Source organism: Lonchura striata, chromosome 5, assembly GCF_050655825.1.
Source record: "Lonchura striata isolate lonStrDom1 chromosome 5, ASM5065582v1, whole genome shotgun sequence".
In the NCBI taxonomy this organism is placed as follows: domain Eukaryota; kingdom Metazoa; phylum Chordata; class Aves; order Passeriformes; family Estrildidae; genus Lonchura; species Lonchura striata.
This window is the reverse complement of record NC_140707.1, coordinates 37,075,623-37,098,953: the sequence shown is the minus strand read 5'-3', so window position 1 is coordinate 37,098,953 and position 23,331 is coordinate 37,075,623. Positions and strand designations below refer to the sequence as shown.

The 23,331-nt window shown below is 43.0% G+C and overlaps 1 protein-coding gene across 7 annotated transcripts in view; it reads right to left on the bottom strand.

Annotated features, from left to right (window-relative positions):
• The window catches only part of MAPKBP1 (mitogen-activated protein kinase binding protein 1), a 100,567-nt gene that overhangs the window by 42,959 nt on the left and 34,277 nt on the right, over window positions 1–23,331 (bottom strand). For all 7 annotated transcript variants that reach the window (XM_031505018.3, XM_021533486.3, XM_085580302.1 and 4 more), the window contains exons 4-6: window positions 4,325–4,387; window positions 3,713–3,770; window positions 575–745 (exon numbers count right to left, since the gene is read on the bottom strand). In XM_031505018.3, the coding sequence (XP_031360878.2) occupies window positions 575–745; window positions 3,713–3,770; window positions 4,325–4,387 (292 nt within the window). The remainder of the gene's footprint in view (window positions 1–574; window positions 746–3,712; window positions 3,771–4,324; window positions 4,388–23,331) is intronic.

The window sequence follows — 23,331 nt, the reverse complement described above, 5'->3', positions numbered from 1 at the left end:
CTTAAATGTTTACTAGAGGATAAGACACAGGCTTTGTTTCTACCAAGAGTTTCCTCAATCCAGTGACAGGCAGAGCGACTTTCATCAGCTTTCACCTATTATGAATTCCCTATATTCCCCTCCTCACCCATCAAGGATGGGATCAGAGTATCACAAACTCTAACATTAAAAAATCAAAACAAGCCAAGAGCATCCACTACACTACAAAAGAAATCTCTGGCTGATGAGAGTTTCCTTCCTTAACCTCTTAAATTATTTTTTTAATAAGCCTTTAAAAAACACAATGGTTTGGCAATGTTTCAAAGTTCAGGCTTTTCTGGCTGGACAGAAAAATGTAACACATTTCCAAGCATAAAGAACATCCCTTCATGGAAATTACTTAGACCTTCCCTAAGGGACCATAGCTTTCTCTCTTGTCCAAATTTGTCTGTGTTTATGAATGTCAAAAACCAAACAATAACTACAGAATTTAAAACAGAAAGCAAGAGGGAACTGAAGTAGTTTACAGTCAGACTGGAAGCTCTTTCTGATTTAGCAACACTGTGTGGTCCACCCAGCCTCCTAGAAAACTTACCTTCCATGACCACACGTTGACAATCATGTCATGCTGGTACCCCACTGACACGATGTACTTGGAGCTGGGGGAGAAGGCCACACAGGCCACACCGTACTTGTGCTCCTGGAGCTCCGCCACCTGCGTTCGCTCAGCCACGTCCCACACCCGAACTGCTGGCATGTGTCCACTCTGGAAAGGACACCCCAAAATCAGTTCTGACACATTTGAGCATGTAAATGTGCAGGAGCTTGGAAAAAGATGTCTAGATGGTGCACTCACAAGAGGTTTAGCGGTTCCTTTGATTCTTTAAAGCCCAGGTTGAGACCAACAACCTAAGGAGTATATGCATTTCAACAGCTGTGCAAATTAGTACCACCTCCCCTGCTTTAAACCTCTTCTTATGCTACTCACAAAATGCTAGTCCCTGTTCTAGCCACTGACTAGAACAATACTTTTGATGCACGCCCCTGGTGTTTGTAATGGGAACTTACAGCCTCCTTGTGAAAAGGATTATAATAGATTGTTATCCCTACACCCAGTGAACGAAAAGCTCTCACATCCTCTGCTCCTAACACAACATAGACATCTGACATATCAAACCAGGTCATGCTATACAAAAACATGACATGGCTGTTGTGGGAACTCTCACACACCATCTGAGAAGCCTCTGAGAGACTAGCAGCATCATTTCTTCCACAAGGTAACACACAGATGTGTTCTGCACAAAAGAGTGCAGGCAGGGTAATGTCAGAGTAAAAGACGTGGAGGGAACAGAGACTCTGGTTTAATGTTTGCTCTCCAGAGAAACAGAAATGCCAATTCAGCACTTTCTGTCAGACATATCTATTCTTTTGTTTAATTGCTTGTTATTAGACCAAATTAAAACAAAGTGCACAAGATGAACTGAAACGCTGGCCAAAAAATGTGCTTGATGGGCAAATCTTACTCAAGTAACTGCTCATGATTCCACATTGAAGTCTGTCAAAACAGTAGCTTGTAAGATAACATATCCATGACAACATGGCAGAATGGTACCTTTTTGATTGGTTTTAAGTTAGTCATTTGTTTGTGTGGGAGAGTCTCATCACAAGAAGAAGTCAAAGCTTTAACAGCTTAAAATTCTGCATGTTTTAATTACCTTCCTCAAAAGCTCTGCTAAGCAACTGCTTGTGGCCTGGAAAAATGCCATGGTCAGATTTAACTGCAGTACAGTTCTCCCTCCTGCAATGCACACCTCAGGTCTCAAGGTGGCTGGCAAGACATTACAATGAGCTGAATCAGCTGCTCTTCAAAACAACTGCTATACTTAAACACGCACATATATGTGTGTGTTTCCCAGTAACTTAGCATACACCCCAGGACCTAAACAAACTGAATTTGCATTTCATCTTTTAAGAACTGCTCACCAAAAGGCAGCTCTGTGTGAGCCCCATGCACAAGGACTCTACACCTCCATGCGGAGAAATAAAAAGTAACATTAAAAAAAAAAAAAAAAAAAAAGAGTTTTCTTATGAATTTGAAATATGTAAAAGACATTTAATATGTATGGCAGCCAAGAACTAACCTCCATGCTCTCCTCCCTGAAAAGCCAGCCATACAGTAAACTAAGGTGTTATTAGGCAGAATTAGCATAATGCAGCTACACGGGAGCTTGACAAAGTGAACTCAGAAAGCATTTCCCCGTGGGACAGGGGATGAACTAAGACATGACTGCTGACACCAGCAGGGGACACTGCTACACTAAGCAATAATTCAAATGTCAGACACGTGGGAGGATACTGAAAAAAATAAATGGTTTTACAATAGGGCAAGATAAGACATGTTTTGCAACAAGGGGGAAGAAAAACAACAAAACAAAACAACACAAAAAATCCAATCCCCCCCCCCTGCCCCCCAACAAACAAAACCCCTACAAAGTTCAAGTGTAACTGGAACAGCTTTTTTAAAAAATAATTTTAATTTGCCATTTATCCCAATAAATTTTCAAACAGAAAAGTTTGTTAGTAAGAAAAGTTCCCACTTCATTTTTTACCATTTTTCTTACCCCTCATGAAAAGCATCAAGCACCAGATATTTAGAAAAAAGAAAAATAAAAAAAGGCACCAGAATAATCAGAACTTAATACTATGAGCTATAAAACCTCATGTTTTCACCAAAAAAAAAAACCTAATCACAACATCTAATAATGGAAAATTTATGCTAACTTTTTATGTGCCAATCTAACCTTTTATTGTGCATCCAAAAAATACCACTCTTGTTTCTACCCTCAGTCTGATCCATACAGGATTCAAGACCAGGTTTGGAGCCACCTTGGTGACATGACAGCTGCCATCATAGTGACCACACTGGGGGCCTCTGGAGAGAACAGTCTCCACCTTGACAGCTCCAACACAGGATAGTAACACAGTTCTCCTCCCTGTGGCTGAGGCTCAGTAGGAGACCTGTCTCACATATGCTCCCTCCCCATCTCTTACAGAAGCACAGGGATTAGTGGTAAACTGCCATTAATCAAACACAAGAGCAAACTCAGCCCAAACATATGAAGGTCAGCATTTCTGTGGATTTTTAACATTCAGCAATCCCAGCCTCATGACACAGCCCATGTCTTGAATTTCTAATGCAGAACAGACACACAGTGTACGCATCCTTATTCACCCCCTTGGGCATGTTGGGAAAGAGGAAGCAATTGCTGCCTCCAGCCAAACAAACAATGCCAAACCACAGGCACCAGCATCTTCTGTGACTATTCCTAAAACTCCACTCCACATGCACTTTTCATTTTTCCTGCAACACTTTCTGGCTCGAGTTACTTCCTGAAATCCTGAAACAACAGTGCTAAGCTCAGGCCAATATGCTGAACCATCTAAGTACTCTTCACTGATGCTAGAGTAGAAGGATGTTGCGTGTCCTTTTGCTTATTTCCACTCTATCTTCAGCCCACAGATGCCACCACAGAAGACCCATCCCCCAAGCTGACATGTTAAAAAACTCCCAGCAGGAGCACCCAGTGCCACCCATAAGCCAACAGGTCCACTGAACAGTGAGGCCACACTGGAACTCACTTCTCTGTGTGAGAACAGCCTGTTTCTTCTAAGCCACTCTGCCCTACTTCAAAATGCAAAGGACAAGGTGTGCCCTCTCTCTTCTCACACTTACCTCTCCTGTAACCAAGTATTTTCCATCTGGAGAGAAAGCGAGTGCTGTAATTGTTTTCCTAAAACAGAGAAAATAACACTGAGAAACATTTCCAACATGTGACTTCATTTCAATACATCATGACTGGGGAGTAGGCTGGGACAAAATGAAAAAATGCTAAAGTCACCCATAATAGCCTGACATAATGGTTTTGCTTTGCCATGGGGATTCTCTGCCCAGGTCTCAAACAGCAGCTGATGGCAACAGAAAAGCTCCAAAACTCGAGGTTCATTGCTGCACCTTTATTCCAGGTGCAGGACCATGTCACACTGCTGGCTTCAATAATGAGGTCATCATTTTAGGTGGAGAAAAAAAAAAATGTCTGATACCATGGAGCTGTAGTAAGATCCCCTCCATGCCATGATCATTACAATGCTTATGAGGTGGTACTTTGCCAGCAATAGCACCTCATGTGAGAAGGAGCTGGAGTCAAGCAGCAGGCAGCCTGTCCCCAAGGCAACTCTAACCAAGGGGATTTAGTCTGAAGCAACAGCAGCTCCTGAACCTCAGTCAAGCCATAAAAGTCTTGAATTCACCTCATAGAAAGCAAGCCCAGCTTAAAGCTTTACTCACCTGGAGCTGTTTAGAATATGGTGTTGCTTATTTTTTCTAGGGTTGAACAGCACAACAACACACCTAGAAAAAGGAAACACAAAAACAAAGAGATTACATCACCACACATATAAAGATAACCAAAGAGCTATCCTTGTTGGAAAAGAACAAAAAGCGTCAAAAGTAGCCCCAAAAAGCTGTTTTATCCCCTAATCTCAGACTGAGCTGAGGTTAACTAAAAAACAGAAAGCAAAAGAGCAGTCCAGAGGGAAATAATGTCTCTCCCATGTTGAGGAATACCATTTGCTAGTACCATAAATAATTACCTTTCCACCCTCCAGGACCCCCGAGTCTGATTGTTCCAGCTGGACAGAAAGGCTGGCCATGAAAGCTTATGCAAAGCCCTAATGGATTATGTCTCCTGCCATAAAACTGACCCTGTCTGCTGGGCACCAAAGCACCATGTCTGGTAGAAGAGTAAGTAAGAGTAAGAAGGTAGGGAAGAAGGAAAGGGGGGATCTTTTGGAAAAGATTTCAGGGGGGATGAAGGGGAATGAAAGGCACTGAATTTCTGTGCCTGACCTTAACAATAGACAGGACAGAAACCACTGAGTATAGCACAAGTGACTGGCTGGTTGAGAAGTGAAGACACACAATGCCAAAAAGCTATTTCCCTGAGAAGTCTATCTGCATAAACAGCTTGCTCAGGGACCTTGCAGTATCTCTCAGTAAGATGAACTGCTAAAGCAAGCAATACTAAGCTCCTGGTAAGCAATATAATCAGCTCCACTGTAAGCAAAACACCTCTATGCTGACTGGGGGGAAAGGAAGGAGAAGAGACCTCATCTCCCACTATTCTTGCCCATAGCACATTGCCTCCATGTCTCAGCCCACCAAAACTAGACCTACAACAGCCACAGGTACTGCAGCCTTCCCCACTCTCCAGAAATACCTTATACACCATTTTTAAATCTTCATTTAACAGCACATGTCTTGCAGCAGAGAAAAGTAACAACCAGTAACAGAAAATGCTGTTATGGGAATAAAAAAATAGAATAACAATTGTTCTGATGACCTCGTGCCGTATTTTTCGCTTCACCTCTAAAACAGAAACTGTGGGTTTTGCCTGTCCCTCTAGAAGAACACACTGCTGCAGTTTGGAGAGTCCCAGCTCTTCCTTCACTGCAGTGTTGGGGGAGCACTGCAGGATGTCCCAGCAGCCTTTGCTACACTGAGGATTTCACTCACATCACCACCATCCTGGGGCTTGCTTGCAATACAAGCCAGGCTACAGACATCAATAACTGGGAGAAACGTGCAGGACACACAGGAGAAGTAGAGGAGTTGGCCTGAAACAGCAAATCAGAAGGGCAGAAAGCTGAGGCACAACAGAAATCCACTGCAGAACCTCACCAACATTTCAAGACAGGCGGTGCACACACACACACAGGACAAAGCACACCTTGGCACCTAGAGCAAGAGCCACATCCTTCCAGGCCTTGCTCCACATCCCCAGCAGCAGGCAGGGCCAGGAGTGCCACAGGCATAGCTCATCGTAGACAGGCCCTGAAATGTCTCTGGCATCTCCTCACCTAGCATTGGCAGCTTTGGTCTTTGGTCTGACCAGGCAACACTGCCATGAGGAGTGTCAATTTTGAAAAGAGGGCAGAAAAGAGAAATGACACACCAATACGTTAAACTGAGAGTCCTTGGCTGAACCTCCCACACTCCATTAGCACTGCTAGCTCAAAGCCAGCATCCAAAGCACCAAGGATGCACAGGATATGCAGGTACCCTCCCTCAGTCTACTCTCCAGCCATACCATTTCATACAACCCTATCCATTCATACCTTATCCCGAAGGCTAAGGTAATAAGGGCACCAAACTTTCTTGACTTTTTTGCCTTTCTTAAAAGGCAGATGGCCATGGTTGGAGATATAACCTTGTGGAAGAGCAGAGAAAGTATGGATAAGCAGTTTGTTCAAGACCAGAATTGATCCTTTTGCACTTTTTATCCTGGGGAACCAAACTGGAGAGTTTCAAATCAAAGCCATGCTACATATTTCTGAGGGATTAGTGCAAAGAAGCAGGTGGTTTGTGTTCCATCAGCAAGTCAGGGAAGGTTAAGCCTTACAAATCACAAGATATGAAATAGGAAGTTAGCAGATGTGAAAACCTATCTAATCCCAAGCTTCCAGCTAATCAGAAAAGCAAAGCAAAAACCCCATTATGATTGATAGGGTTAATGGACCAAAATCCTGCCGAGTTAAAACAAGGATGAATTTTGCTTAAAACAAGCTTAAAAAAACCAGAAAGAATAAAGGGAAGACATGAAATCTTTGCAAAGACTTTCTTATGCAGCTCTTAAAGTCAAGTTTCTGTTTTATTGTGAGGAACTCGGCAGAGAAACAGGACATCAGAAAAGTGAACACAGTTTAAAAAACAGATGAAAGATACAAAACATAAACCATGGTCTTCAAATCAAGCAAGCAAACAAACCACTTCCTAGAATAGTGTAGTGAGCCACAAAGGTCCAGGGCTTTGCCACTATTAACTTACAGGGCTGAACTTCTGGCCACTTACAATCATGAATTTTAGCACAGTGGCACCCCAGAACAGCCTGTGTGCCATCAGACTTCCTCCCCCCTCTCCAGACCTTGGCCAAATCCAGAGCCTACAGGGGAAGTAAGAGCCACCACCCAGCTCACACAGCAAGGCAAATCAACAGACCATTTGAAGAGCCACATAGCTCTCAGTGCCAGGGCAGCTATCACAGATGTGGATGTTTTAACTTTGTCTTAAGACAACTCTATGCTTGATTCATGAGTTTGACCATATTAACAAACACTACCTGGAGAGGCAGAGGGATAAATCATTAGTATCTCCTTACAGGTGAACATGCACTGATTCACATAATGAAATAGTAATTTTAATTCATAAGCTCAGCAAAAGAAGATACTTTGATTTGTCAGTTAATAATTAACACAACTTAGTAATTAGTTATGACCTTCTTGCCAAGCCATTTAGCCAGGATTAATTAGTCTTCTGAACTTCTTTTCTTAAATTAACTGCTACCCAATAAAAGCTACCATACTGCAATGCTGTCCCATGCTGATTTTCCACCATTCCTCTCCTCTCTGCCACACACAAGGGCAATGAAGACTTTGGCCAACTCCAAGGATACCCTACTAAGCAAGATGGCAAACCACAAACCATCAATCATACAGCGGGGCACAGATCCTTTTCTGGGAGTCAGGAGCATCCAAGTTTGTAAACTAGCTCCCTCTCAAAATGTTTGGGAAGGTTTCTAGTCCCTTCCATCCTAAAGAGCACAATTCCACAACAGGCAAAAACTATTTCTAGTTCTTTAATCTCTTCTGAGTGTCAGAAAACAGCCTCAAGTTGCATCAGAAAGGTTTAGATTGGATATTAAGACATATTTTTTCACAAAAAAGCTTGTCAAGCACTGGAACAGGCTGCCCAAAGATGTGGTTGAATTGCCATCCCCAGAGGCATTTAAAAGATGTGGAGATGTGGCACACAGGGTTTAGTGATGGCTTGGCAGTGTTAGGCTAATTGGCCATGGTCTGAAGCTCTTTTACAACCTAAGCTGCTCAATGACACAGGGTGGCCTCCAATGCTTGCTCACTCACAGCTCAGCTGAATCCAGCAGAACCTGCAGCAGATTCCTAAATAAAATAGTTCAGAGCCCATTAATACTCTGGGCATGCTCCATTTTAGCAAAGAAAATCAGTCTAACAAAATAAACTGAATGGAGACACTGAATGGTCTATTTACTGACCCACCTACTCCAAAGTGCCTCCTATCCAGTAAGGTTACCAAGCCCTTGAAAGAGTCAAAATTTCTACACCTTTCTATTTATGCTTGCTTTAATCTCACAGTAGTTAAAATAATAAATATAACTACCATGGAAAATTAGTTGCATCAAAGAGCATACACCCATATAACCATCCTCCACCTTTGTCTGCTTCTTTATAAGGCTGCATTCAGTACTCTACAGCCAGAGGGATAGGAAAGGATGAATGGTAAGAGAGCACTGATCTTTTTATTCACAGCTACCAACTGTGTATGTAGACAGGGCAAAGTACTTCAAACCCAAAGTTCCATAATGGTCACATCACCTGTTCCACACACTCCACCCCTTTCCCAAACTGAAGCTTTCAAAACAAATTCAAGTGCTCAAGACACCTTCATCTGAAGAGATATTTTTGAATGCTAGTGCCAACATGCAGACTAAGGCTAGCTCCAGAAACACCTCACGAGACCTACAGAGCCTGGCACACATTAGCTTTTGAGAATATCAACATTGTTAGCACTCTTGTTTCAGCACAAACCCTACCTCCTCTGCAGCTGCAGACAAGGCTTGACAATTACAGCACCTTTTTAATCCACAAGCATATTCTGATTTCCAAGATACTTACAGAAACTATTTGCTGCTGTATGGATTACTGCTGTACAAACCATACATCAGCCAGCTAAGATCAAGTGTCTTGTTTGTTTGCCTGCTGGTTCCTGCAGAGGCTGTTGGCAATGATACACATATTGAAAGGTATTATTTCTAGGTCTATGGTGCCACCTCACAACCATTAAGCACACCTTCCTGATGCAAGCAGCTTTTATAAACAGCTTAGCTGGGCAATCTTTCCCTGTATGCCTTTTTCTTGTGGGACATCCAGGTAACACAAGGGAAGGACAGAATTAGCTGTCACAGCAATGTCGAAGGTTTTTACCAACAACATGAGCATTGTCCATCAGGGAGCCCATTTGTATCAACCAACAAGTAAAGTTTCTTGCAGAACTTCCCAAACCTCCATGAAGGTCATATGTTCACAGCTGTGCATCATATACGCAGATAAAAAACAGGGATGGAGGGGGGAGAGGGACAAGGAGAGGAAAGAAGGGGGTAGGTATGGAATGTCACAGTAGTTTCCACTGGCTCCAGCAAAAGCAAAAATACCCACAAAATATAAAACTGAGCAATTTTCCTGGGCTAAGTATCATATTAGGAGTAGAGAGGAATCAAATGTCAGGATCACACTTACACAAAGTATCTGACTCACTAAGTCAGTGGCAGTGGGTCACTCCATGCACCTTTACTTTTGACTTTTCTTCTACTGGCTTCACTTCTGCACTTACCAAATCAAAGTTTCTGGATATTTTGCTCTTCTTATTGTCCTCCTGTTTCCCAGAACATCCCCCTATTATCAGCTGCCTTACCCCAGCCATCTCCTTCCTCAGCGAGCTGACAAAAATCAAATTTCTGCAGAAGTCTGTTTTCCCTTCTCCTTCCTCTACAGGTTCCCTTTACAAGGGGTTTGGGAAAATTAAAATGCTGCACTAGCATTCCTTTCCAATCTACCAACCAACTCAGCATTGCCCTATTTCATGGGACACATGACTGAAGGCAAAGCTCATGTGTCAAGTCCTCCTCTCCCAAATGCATGGAGCCTATGCTATGAAGAGGATGCTGTACAGAGGAAAGAAAACTCCATTAAAACATGAAAACAAACATTAGCTTTCTTTTTTTTCCCCTACAATATACTCCTTTCATGCCACTACAAGAAAAAAATGAAAAGAGCAAACAGTCCCATCCCTTCAAAATTGGTCCATTTCTCAATTTCTGGCTCATACCTTGCTCTCTTCCCCTCACCCAAAGCTATTCAAATGAGAGTGCAAAATAGCTTTCTATGCACTAAACGCATGGGAGAAAAAAAAGACTTTGATAAGAACAAAATCTTTTTTACACTGCATTGGTTGCCATGGCAAGCTTGATCAGAGCAAAGTAGTGTCTACAGAAGCTGGTGTTAATTTTCTATGTGGCAATTCTTCCTGCCAAAAAGCTTCTTTAATTCATAGCCAGTACTGGGAGTGGGTTAACAGTGATGAGAGGATGTGCACACTGACTATGTAACTGAATAGGCATTTTCATGCAAACTGTATTAATTACATGCATGCTGAGAAGAAAGATCTATCTAGTGAGAGGTTAAGAGCTGGGTGTCACTGCCTGAGCAGAAAAGCCTCCAGAGCTCCCTGTACCAATCTGTGATAGAGAGAACTAAAAAGGTGGAAGCCTGAGAGGTGCAGCTAAATTCATGCTTCAGAAACCAATGCAGGCTAATGAAAAGCCATGAATACTGAACAAGAAGCCCACTGTGAAAAAGAAAGTCAGTGATATATTTAGCGTCACTAAACTAATAGGGTAGAAATTTCTGATTGCCAACCAGGGACATACTTGCTCTATTTAAAAGTCTGCATGGCACCCCAAATCTGCAGGAGCAGGAGCTCAAACACATCAAACAATAGGCTCTGCTCAAAAAAAACCACAGGAAGAACTGTGACAAACTGAAGTACAATTTCTTGCCTCCAACAGTCCAGTCCTAGGGAAGAACAGGGCATATTTTAAGATACTTGTCCAGACTTTTTTCTCAGCCTCCAGAAATTTGACTTTCAGAGACATCTTAAAACACACACTGCACTCACACTGAGAGAGGAGAGAGAGAAGTAGAGGAAATTGCAGCAGAGCTGAACTGACAAGGATTTATAGGGATAATCCCCAAACAGACAAGGGCAACTTCTGTTCTCACTACCATTTCAGCCTACTGAATTCACTTCGTCCATTACAGAAGCTGAGCTTCAAAGCTGAGAGCCCTGCAAAATCTCCACCAATACCTACATGATCCAATGACATCCAAAAAACAAGCAGCTTTCTCTCCCTGTCATATGGCAGGGATGCTACCATCCTCATGATCTTCTGCAGCCAATGTTGTTTGTGCCTGTCTACCTGAACAGGCCCTGCTGCAGATGAGGGGACAGGGCTGAGTGCCCAGAAAGCTTCTCCTCAGTTCCTGCCCTGCACAGGGAGGGCCAACACGAATTCCTGCCACACACAGCCGACAGCTTTCACTGGCTGCTCTCAGCAGCCCCTTTCCACCTGCCAGACTACATCTTTAAAACAACCAGCTGTGTCTCAAGCTGCAGATGGCAGAGAACAGATGCACAGATCTGAAACAGCATCCAAAACATTTTAAACATACTTTTAAAAAACTCAACACATGAATAGATAAAAAGATCGAATAACGAGCAGAGATTGTGACTGTAACATTGATCAGCCCAGGCCTCTCTTCTTGCATACACAAGGCACCACTGAAGTTTCAGCTTTACCAGGACCACAGATGAGAAACTGCAGAAGTTTTCCTTCCTGCCCTTCCTACCTCCTCCTAGAGTGAAAGTGCTGCCCGTCCACATGGGCTGGCTACAGTGATTTCTAGCAGGTCCAGCTGATCTCAGTGCAACATATCCTCACTCCTGCAACTATTCCATGTGGAAAATACTTAATCTACCATTGGAGGTTTTCATGCTATTTAAAGGTCTATTTTTAAGGAGGTAGTGAAAAAGAAGAGGATGATTTTTAAAATTAGCAACCCTTCTGACACTGGGCAAATACAAGGCAGGGTGATGACTCAGGAAAGCACTTCACACGAAATAGATGCAGAGGAAAGACAGCCTGGGTCTCATCTTCCACTGGATAAGTTGTACACAACTCCAGAGGAGCCATACTGGAGCCAGAGACATGGCAGAAGTACCCTCAGGAGATCGATGGCTTTTTACAGAGCTGCAAAATAAGGAGGCACCTTTCCTGGGAGGCAAAGAGCTAAGCCAGACAAATTGTGAAAGACTTGGGCAAGAAGTGCATGTAGGGAAAGCAGAGGGGAAAAAAGGCCTCAGAGCAAAACCATTAAATTTAAACCAGCTTACTAACTGGGAATCATTACAATTGCAAGGAAGATGAAAATGTTTCCAGTTAATTGTTATGGCTCACGGCTACCTAGTCACCAATGATTCAGCAGGAACTTCACCTTCAAAACAACCCCATTCCCTTTAACAAGTCAAAGCCAGGAGAGGGAAAAAAATCATCATGAATGAGAAACAAGGAATAAAACCCTGTCCTGGCAGAACCAGGGACAGACCATTTCTGCTGCATTGCAGAATATTCCACCTGTACTCCAGCCTGCAACAAAGGTAGGTAGGAAAATGGAGCCGTGCAAAGCAGCTCCATTACATGAACTTACACAGACTGAAATGTCTGTCAGTCTGCACATCTGACGAGCTTTGTAAGAAACAGGGCACTGATGACAAATGCCTCTATAGACACATACACACACACACACACACACACACACACACAGGTATATACAAAGACACATGCATACATATGGCTCACAGCTGACTATAGTATTTACATGCACACAGAGAGTGCACATTTCTCCTTCCCTCTCTCCAAAACCACTCACTTCCCTAGGGCAGGGAAGCAATGCCAGCAATACACCTACACAAAGTATCAAATCAACTGGGCTAGGAGTTGCAGGGCTGCATTTTATTTCAGCACTCTTGGCAAACACCCACGGAATACTGCAGATGAGCAGCAGCCACAGGGGTTAGAGCAATGGGCAACTGATGATAGGTAGGCTGGAGGAACAAAAGGATCACTGAGATAGTTAATGACCAGAAAACGTGCTGATCAGACACACAAGAAAGACTGAGAAGACCTAGGAAATGGAGGCTCAAGCAGCACCTGACTGGTTCAAGGTGTGACCAAGAGAGATAAAACAGCCAGAATACGGCTCAAAACCTGAACAGCTTCACATGCAAGACAGAAAATGCAACTTTTTCCACAAGGAACACTACAAAATCACAGCATACTATGTTAATTCTTGGGGAAAGACCTGTTTCCATATGCTGAGATCTCCCAAAATTACAGCTGTCCCAGGAACATCAACATGGAGAAAAGAATCTGTCCTGACAGACCAGCCAAGACACCTGCTTTGGGGATCTCTTGCTCCCTAGTTGTGCTCCACCCTTCCACTTGCTCTCAAGATCCAGTCCCTCTACAATCAGTATCTGGCTATTAGCCCCAGATTTGCCATTTTCAGCAACAGTCCACAAGCTTTTTACTGAGTCTCAGAGGCCTTGGGCTGCCTGGGTTTGCCTGCTCTGAACTTTTCTTGACCTGCTTGTAGCTCTGTTTTACTTGGTTGAGCTGTGACAGCAATTTCTGTAACTGACCAGGTGTCTATAGATGATTTGTTTTACTTCTGTTTATCTTTTGTGGAGTACAACCATAATTTTATAAAAACAACATTGACCAACAGCTATTTTATGTAGCCTGAGATATTTACAATTAATGACTGCATAATGAAGAAAAATGCTGGCATGATATAAGAGTAGAGGCCTTGAGAAGTGGAGAAGCAGGACACAGTGCAGAGGAGTACAGGAATGGGATGGTAAGAGAGGAGGCACGTGCTTGCTATTAGAGACCAAACTGCTGCAAACAATTCACCCACTGTCTGTTAAAAAAACATACAGACCTGGAGCTGAAAAAAACCAACTTTTAGGGGTAGCAAATAAAACAAAGAAAAATTATATAACATGCATTCAAGACACCATATATAGTGAATTCCAGAAGCACTGTGGAGTTGTACAAGTGCAAGATGTGCAAGTGCATTAGTAAACATATAAAAAATTACCCAGATAAACCCTGGAGTAAAGAAGAATCCAGTAAAATCCACTTCATACTCTTCCCAGAGAAGGGCTACAAAGCTGAAGATTTACCCTTAACTACTGACTTTAAGATCCAGAGGAACAGTATAAGGATGAGCATAACACCAGAAAAAACAAACAGAAACAAATAAATGTATTACAGTTTTAATTGCACTATCACAATTATTCAGATATTTTTATATAGAATTACCCTAATGCATTATTAGTCCTTCTTTTTTAGGTCATAATTAATGGTAAAGTAAAATTATTCATGAATTAGAGTGTTATGAATTTAGTTATACCAACAATAAATTCCTGCCTTTTTTATTTATGCACATACACGGCCCATATATAAGGGCTGCTTTTTCTTTGCCCATGAACAACAAAGCCCAAGGCAAATACCTCAGAGAAAAGGCACACATACAGGGGAAGAGAAAGCAACGAAAGACGATCTCAAGAAAAAAATTCAAAAAATTTTAAAAACAGGCAAAGAGCAGTTTACAGGGAAAGGCAAGAAAAAGATAAAGAGAAGCAAAGTTTACAATAAAATTACTGCTGAATAATCAAATCTGTCATCACATGCTGAGCAAATTCAGCTTTTGAGTCCAATGGTATAACAAGAGAAGATGGGAGCTCTCTGAAGGTGCCCTCCTGGGATCAAGCGGCTCCTTGCAGAGATTTGCAGACCCAGCTGGGATTACACAGAGAAATCTGGCTCTACACTTCAGGTTTGCACCGACTTCCCTGCAAGAGCAGCTGACATGCCATGAAGCCTCAAAAGCTGAGTAAGTGTCTTCCTTTAAAACCAAGTCCCAAAGGAAAAATATATCCTGCTTTCAAGCAGTTGGCTAACACCTCTGTTTCCAGCAGCATGCACAGCCAGAGTATTCCCTCATTGTGCTGGGCAACCCGAGCAGGGAGAAAGATCCATACATCAAACTAATCATCTGGGGCAGACCAACATGACAGCTCAGGGCTTTAACTGTTTTACCACGAGTACAAATTGTATCAATATTAAAATGGCATCATTCAAAGGAGCAAAACAAAAAAACAATGAAATTTAACCCTGTCTGTCAGCCCCCTCTCCACCACCATCACACCTGGGGTAAGGTACTGGGCAGACCTTCCAGGGTTCACTGACCCATTATTGATCCCTCCTACATTCCAAGCAGGCAGCAAAAGCCCCCACAGCAGCAAAGAAACAGGAGCAGCTTTTCCCCTTGAATGCTTCAGTAAGCATAATCCAGGCCATATCTCTGCAAGAGTGTCATATTAAAAAAAAAAACCCAAACAAAGAAACAAAAACCCACCACAACTAACAAACAAACAAAAAAAAAGCCTACACCAAACACACACACACACACCAAAAGGAATGCTTCTTGGAAAGCATGAAGTTAAAGTATCACTTGCTCAAATAGCCAGTTGTTTTCCACTTCTCTAGGCATGGGCAAAGCACACAGTTGCCTTGGGCAGCAGGCTGCCAGATCCACAAAAAGGCGCTAAAGCCTCCTGCCAGCCTTGCCTACTCAGCACCCTACAAGGTCAGGCTGGCAGATGCTGAAAGAAGGGGCAGGGGGAGCCTGCTTCTCCCCACAACTACCCACACCACACTGCACAGGAAGCCTGCTGCAGCTCCCAGGCCCAAACAGCCACAGCTCATGCCAACTCCCTCTCCCAGCCTTGCCACTTCTCACAGAAGGAACAGCTCAGATATTGCCAGATTGGCAAAGTTAAATTCTGCCCATGTTATCTTTTTAAAAGCCTTGTGACAGCCCTGCCTTTAACAAAAGATGAACATTTACTTCTGCTTTACCTCTATCTCAGCATAATACATAGTATTTTAAATGCACAGAAATTTTTCTTCAGAGCAGTTAATTGAGCATCAGCTGTCAGGAGATCTAAAAAGACAGCTTTCCTGGAAGGAGAAGCAATCATGATAAAATTCAGTTTTGCTTTCTTGTATATCTCCTGTCACAGAGAAATATTGCCACTTGAGGGTCCAAGACTAAGAGTACTTCCTAAAAAGTATTAGGTTAGCATTGCAAAAGCATAACCACTACAAAGGCAAGAAATTGGCTGGTATCAGCTCTGTCAGTCCTTGACTGCCAGCTGAAAGAACCATGTTCAGATGCACAACAGGCCAATGTGTGCATGCATTGCAGGGCACATCTTCCAGTGCAGCAGGGAGGGGGCCAAGTCCTACATCTGGTTCCTAAGCAATAGTCAGGGCATGCTTACAATAAACAAAATACACCATTTTCTTGGCACTTCTTAGCTATCCTAATATGATGCTCTTTCACCTTTAACTCACTGCCTTCTGACACTGAGTGAAACCCAAGACCATCTATAGTGCCAGATCTTCCAGAAAGAGTAAAATGAGTGACTCCTTGTTGTTCACACCTGGTGATGGGATATGTCCTTTAGACTGTATAGACTTCTTTTAACTGAAACTCTGTGATTTGTGTCAAGGTTGCCAGGAGACAGTGCCTGTTTTGAGATTCTTGGAAAGGGTGGAGCTCAGCTGAGGCAGCTGGTATCTCATTTTCATCCCAGACTTTGCTATTCAGTCCCCACTCCCCCCCCCCACCCTTGCTCTTATGCAAGCTCAGGACTTGGCTCACAGGCCAGTGGTGTTGCTGCACCAAGGCACTGGTTGCTAGGAGGTGTAACTGGAGAGATGCAGAGCAGGTAGAGCAGAGAGCAGGCTGCTACCTGCAGGTAACACAGGCTTTTGAGTGCTCGTGCTCTCTGCCATCCCCCTCCTTTCTCAGCTAATGGGAAAACCCCAGCAGGTTGCAGAGCTGAGAAAAGGCCTACATGTTCCAAAATAGCTGAGGTACTGAGAGCTTTGCAACACTCCTCTTCCCTATTTCACTAGCATGCAATAGCTTTCCAAACCTCTCAAAGATTCCCACTTACAGAGCTCTACCTGAGTGTTTAGATCTGTTATTAAATAAAGCAGTCATGCTTATTCTCTTGCTTCCATTTATTTACACATGAACTGCAAGTTTATGACCCTCACCACGGGACTGCTTCCCTGGCCTCCTCCTCCCCCTGTTTTTTTCTTTTCAATAGCAACTTCCCTTTAGTTCATATGCTGGTTAATGAGATCAAAGCACAAAGTAACAAACCAGCCATATACATGGGATTATTACCAGCTTGCTTCCCAATTTAAAAAGCTAATTGATACACTCTAAGATTGAGGACAGTCAGCATTTCTCTTAATACAATCATTAAAACAGCAACTGCTGTCGATATTGTGACAGGCATGATGGCACTTCCCTTTCCTTTTGAGAGAACTGGAATATTTGCCCTGGAACTAGGATGGCAGCAGTAAGAAGCATGTAGTTTTCCTTAATATGGTTTGTCAGGCAATCCAAACAGCAACAAACTTGCAGGACTCCTCCAAAAATCTCTACCTCTCCCTGCTCACAACCTTGGGAATCCAGCACAAAGAAATTTCAAAGGCAGTTAAATGCTTTGCTCTAACAAGAATTTTCATTGCAGCCTTGCACAGATAACAGCATTCCCATTTCCCTGCTCTCACCTTCTTCATTACTAACATTTTTGGCAACAGCAAGAATCCACACTAACATTAATGTTCTTGAGGACTCAGCTAATACTTTTGGCCCCCCAAGAAACATTGCACAGGCCTGGACCAGTCACACCAGTTGTGTAGGACAGTGTGGGACAGAAGCTACCTAGCTACTTACCCTACCCACAGTACCCAGCTTCATTTACAGCTCACTCACACCACTGCAGCACCACATACAGACTAAAACCCCTCTCCAAGATTTTCCATCACTGGTGGGAAAAGCACATGCATACCGCCTACACAGACAGTGCAAGCAAAGAGCCTTCTTTGGTCTATATAAGAGTCCTGCAATTCATTCTTACACTAAAAACTATTTCCAACTTCACCATCAGTTAAGTTCAAAAGTTTCCTACAGCTAACACAATTGTGTGTCATGCTGTGGTACTGAAGGGTCAGAGTCCTAAGGTAATTAGTAATCAAAGAATTTGCATGTAAAAGTATTCTGATGTTAAAAAAAAAAAAAGGGAGAAATGTAAAACATATCACTGAAGGGATACTTACACAAACTCCATCCTATTTCCTTCTACAAAGCATTCTGAGAGCATTTCTTTCCACCACTGCCCTATTTTGTATCCTCTCTCTAAGAACCAGGCTTGCTCAGTACTTAGAACAGGTGAAAACAAGGATACAGAAGGAGTGGAGACAGTAGCATCTGGGTTTTTTTTGCCATCCTTAACTTTATGTGTGTGCATGTACCACAGCATCAGCTGAGCTCATGTCCCATTCACGGAACCAGCTGTGGGATTTCAGCAGGAGCACCATGCTGCAGAGGCTCTGAAAGGCAGCACAACCTGTGTCTGTAGGCTTTACCACCTTGAGGGAAGGTTACTGTGTGGTCTTGGGAGAAGAGTGTCCAAACTAGCACAGGTAAGGATTGATGTACAACACAGCATCTTTCCCATTATCCCCTTTTTTTTCCAATATAGACATTATTTAATACCTAACTCCTATTATCTATAAGGCAGAAAATGTTACTTTTCTTTTTTAGGAAATGGTGCAAGCCGAGAGAAACAAAGTGATTTTCTCTACCATCCAGTCCCATGACAGACTATAAATATGAATAAAAGAAGTCTGTTCCCCATGCCCTACAATACACTGGCTCTTCCCTATTGCTGGCTTTTTTAGAAAAGTCATCCTGTCCTTTGGACAAACCCTTAATATCATTCCAAATACAGAGCAACATGAAGAATACAGAGCAACACACTTCTAGTGAGACCCCACCTGATGTACTTCATCCAGGTGTGGAATCCTCAGGACAATAAAGACATGGACCTGTTAGAACAGGTAGAGAAAAACCACAAAAATGACCAGAGGACTGGAACACCTCTTATGTGAAGATAGGCTGAGAGCTGAGCCTAGATAAGAAAAGACTCCAGGAGACCATACTGCGGCTTTTCACTACTTAACAATGACTTACAAGAAAGACGGGTACAAATTTTTTACTAGGGCCTGTATTAGTAGGAAATGGACTTTAAGCTAAAAGATAATAGATCCAAATTAGAAATTTTTTTTACTAAAAAAGTAATGTGGCAAAGCACTGAAACAGGTTGTCCAGAGGGGTGATAGATCAGCAAACTGGTTTAGTTGAAGATGTCCCTGTTCACTGCCATGTGGGATGGTCTCTAAAAGTCCCTTTCCAACCCAAATTCTATCATTCTATGACTCTCCTGGACCCAGCTCTGGAAATTTGAAGGTGAGAACATGAAGAAAGAATAGTTACCAGCTCACCTCTGAACTGAACTCAGTTTCTGTTCAACTCAAAGCAGGGTTCCTATATCCTAAGGAGATCCTCAGGCTTCTCTTTCTGGGGAAAGGCATCTGCTTCTTCTAATTTATTCCCTTTCTCTACAGATTTCCTGTGAACATATTTGTGCAAAATGTTTCGTTTTAGTTGGACCATTCCCTTGAAAAAGTCTCAATTCAATCTAGATATCAAAAACCAGTCTAAACAAGTCAAGGTTTCCTGTTGTAGCTTTTGGGGGTCTGGTTGGAGTTGAGGTTTTCTGGTTTGTGTTGTTTTGTTTTTATAAATAGCAGCAAACTTTTACCAAGGGCCCCCAGACTTCAACTTTGATTCACCCCGAGTGCAGAGATTGGGTACTGCCTGTCACAGGTCCTGGCACTGGAAGGGCTTCAAGAGGGGGCACAGATTGTGCTCCTTCTGGGACAGGAGGTTTTGTAGCCAGATAAGGATGCAGCAATTTGATCCTACACTGAGCTCAGCTGCAAAGTCCAGCCTTTTCCAGGTACCTGACAGAAAGGAGGAATTACAAAAGCATGGATGAGCACAAGCTGATCCCAGATAGTGTGGGGTATACAAAGAAAATTTTGGGAGAAAGGGCTCATATCACATGGCTTCTCTTGAAAGACAGGGAATAAGATACATTGGTACCTGGAGGCTTGAAGGAGGATGCTGTATCAGATCTATTGCCGATGCCAGATCCTCAAATAGTAACGGTAGGACAAAGCATCACATTACATCTCTATCTGTCCCAAGCTGTAGTGGCTGGCTACAGAGCAGCGACACACCCCTTGTAACTTGAAGGCTGGATTAGCATGTGGCACTCAGGACAAGTACCCAGAAGCTCTGTGCACAGGGGAACAACACTGTGCAGCACAACAGCAGCTTGTCTCAAAGGGACCTGGCAACACTAAACATCAGCACTGCCCTGACTCATCTTTCAAGACCAAGAGTGACACAACGTAGAAGTCACACAAGGTCTGAAGCCAAGCATTCCACAAGATTCCCACCATCCACCACAAGAGCTACTCCACAGTTGGCAAAGATGGCATTAACCAACTCCCCATCCAGCAGCTAAGCTCTCAGACTCAGGGGCTCAGCTCCCAACACATTCCCTCCAGCCATCTGACAGCACCCCAGTGCTGCAGTCTTCAATGTATGCTGCAGCACTTTTGGCAGACTTGACTAAGTCTCCCCCTGGTTTAGTAAGAAACTTTTCTGCTCAGCTATTTTGAGGTTTTGTCCTACTTTTCTCCCTTTTCTGCTGGGCAACAGGTTTGCTGCAGGTCTGAAGCTTCACAGCTACCTCATTATTTAAGATTTTACCAAATGGTATGTCCTCTGCTGGTTGTCAAAGGTAAAGAATTGTAATTAATTAGGCAAGAGATCAAAAGCAGCCACACACACACAGACACTAGGGGACTGGTTGATGAAAACTGCCTGGAAGTCAATTTAACAGGTTTGACTCCAATTCTGGTAAAGTCTTAAACCAGGGGAGTTTGCCTACAGCTCCAGGTGATTGCTACTACTGCTTTGTTTGCTTAAATTGTCTTGCTTTCTGCCAAACCAAGCAAGCCTGCAGCTGAACTGATCAATACACAACTGTTCAGCAAACAATCCTACTTTTTTAGATGCAGTTTTATTAGAGATGTGGATTCAATGTGGAAGAGTCTCCAGTACTCACTGGAGAGACCAAGAAAGGAGAGACCAAAAAGGGAGACTTCCCTGGGGGAGGAGCCAAGCATTCCTACCTGGAGAGAATCTGGCATTTGGAATGCCACAGCAGCCTTTTTCCACTGGATTCCCAGAGGAGCAGCTGTCTTCTCCACTCTACTCCCAGAGGAAGACCAGGCCCATCTACACCACCGCTGGACCTTCAGAGGAAAACTCCACCCTTCTACAGGATCACTGCTCCCACAGAACCACAGCTGCCACTGCAGGAGGGCTGCAGCCACCATTTCATGGGACTGCTGCCACCACCCTGAACAACAGGGTGTAGAAACTCCTGTCTAGCTGTTATGAACGTGTGGAAACAGCTCACACAAGAAAGACTGTCCCTACTCCAGCAGACAGGACCTTTTCTGTCTGAAGAACAATGATGGGGATCCAGAACTGGATCCAGCTGCTATCTAGATTTGAAACAGGCAATTACTCCAAACTGTATGATTGTTACTTGTGAATGTCATGGGTCAACTTCAAGAGAACAGAAGAGAGGCCATAGCCCCCTTAAATTCACTTCTGATAATTAAAATATCAGTTACAATTATTTGATCTGAGAATAAAGCCTGAGATTGCAAAGCACATCTCCATTGTTTTGTCCCAAGTACAGACATCACTTTCTTGCCAGAAACTAAGACTGTGTCAAGCCTTCTTCAGCCCACCCTTCTCTACAGCTAGTTCTTCAGCTACACCCTCCCCTCCTCCTAATCTGCATTAATAAAGGCAAGTGGTGAACGAAGTCTCATTACACCTCGGTCTTCATGCCCCAGTGCAGATACTTCTTCTCTCTCCAGTGGGTATTTAGCACAGGGAGATTTGAGACACAGTGTATCCCTGCTTCTTCCTGAGAAATCTGTTACTGCTGGGGAAGGAAAAGGAACAAAGGGCCTGGCTACTCTTTATCATCTTTTTGGACACATCTTTTTGAAACCTCCTGTTGCTCACTTTTGACACAAAGTTTTGCCTGGTCTGGTGGTAGCAGCCCTACTTAAACCATTCTGCAGTACAGATTCTAATTATGCTTAACGATCTCAGTTCAGGGGCTTCTTATCTTCATCTCTGAGCCCATCATCATAATTGTGCCAGCTGGAAAATCTCCCCAGATGGCATGTTAAGCACAATAGCCTCACAGAAGAAACTTACTAACAACTCCAGATTCCTGGGAGATGAGGGGAAAGAGGTATAACTCTTGAAAGGCAACTGTCCTTTTTCAAAGAGGACAAAGCAAGCTGCCTCTGAAGTAACCAGATGCTGAAACCTGCTTTGAAGCATACACAAGAACTTTTCTTCGTTTTATGGTAGGTTTCTACATTTTTACACGACCACAAAAAATCATAAAAAGAAACTTCTCCTTCAAAGGTTTTGGTAAGTAAACTTGAAGGAGGCCAAAACCAGCAGAAGTGGATTTATCTACTGGCAACCCAGCAGCTCAAATATTTCAAAATCCCTGTACCAATTCAGTCTGCATTTGGTATACAGCCCAATAGCATTAGTGTTTATGCTAAGCAAAAAATAGTGAAGGACTGTACCTGCACAGAGAACAGAGCAGTAGAGCTGTGCTCAAACTGCACATGTACCATGTACTGGCTCTATAAGGAAGTAGATTGCTTCTGTGCACAGAGTTTTCTAAAGGCAACTACCATTGTGACACCCAAGCAATGTGACCAATTAGTTAATAAAAACAGGCATTGAAATAAGGCAGGAATACTTGTTAAGTTACAAATTAGGATTTCATTTTCCATGTCACCACTAATTCTAAGCTGGCCAAAATGGCCATAAGTCCTGAAAAGATCCCAGTTCAGAACAGCATTTTGCCTCATTCACCATCAGTCACCCATTAGATTTGCCTCTCAAAATTTGTTACTGTACCTCATTGACCAAAACCTTCCACTTTAAGGAAGAAAGAAGGAGCAAGGCAACATTATACCTGCTCAGCTTACACAATGTTTGTCCTAAGTGTTATTCTTCCATTGTGGGTTATATACAGCTTAAGGTAAAGTGAAATTTTTCTAAACTGATTATTTATTACCTTGTGCAGTAATCTATCTATATAATGATGGAAAATTATGACTAACACTTTCCAAGAGAAAGTTTTCCATCCACATGTGGATGGGCTGGATACCACTCAGCCTTACAGCCTATTTACTGAAACTGGAAAGAAGTATTTGAGAGCAAACCAACAATCACTTTTGGAAAAGAAAAATCTCCATTCTTTCAGCTTCCAGAGGGATTTACCACTCAGCTATGTGAGACAGCTACACATGTGTTGAACAGGCTCCTTGATGGATTAAAACCAATTCACTCATTTCCTGTTCATCCCCTTCCTCCCCTTGCTGTGATAGAAAACCATCATCACTGCCAGTCAGCGCAGGACCTGACAGCCCGGAGGGGTATGACTCAGAAGGGCTGAGGAGT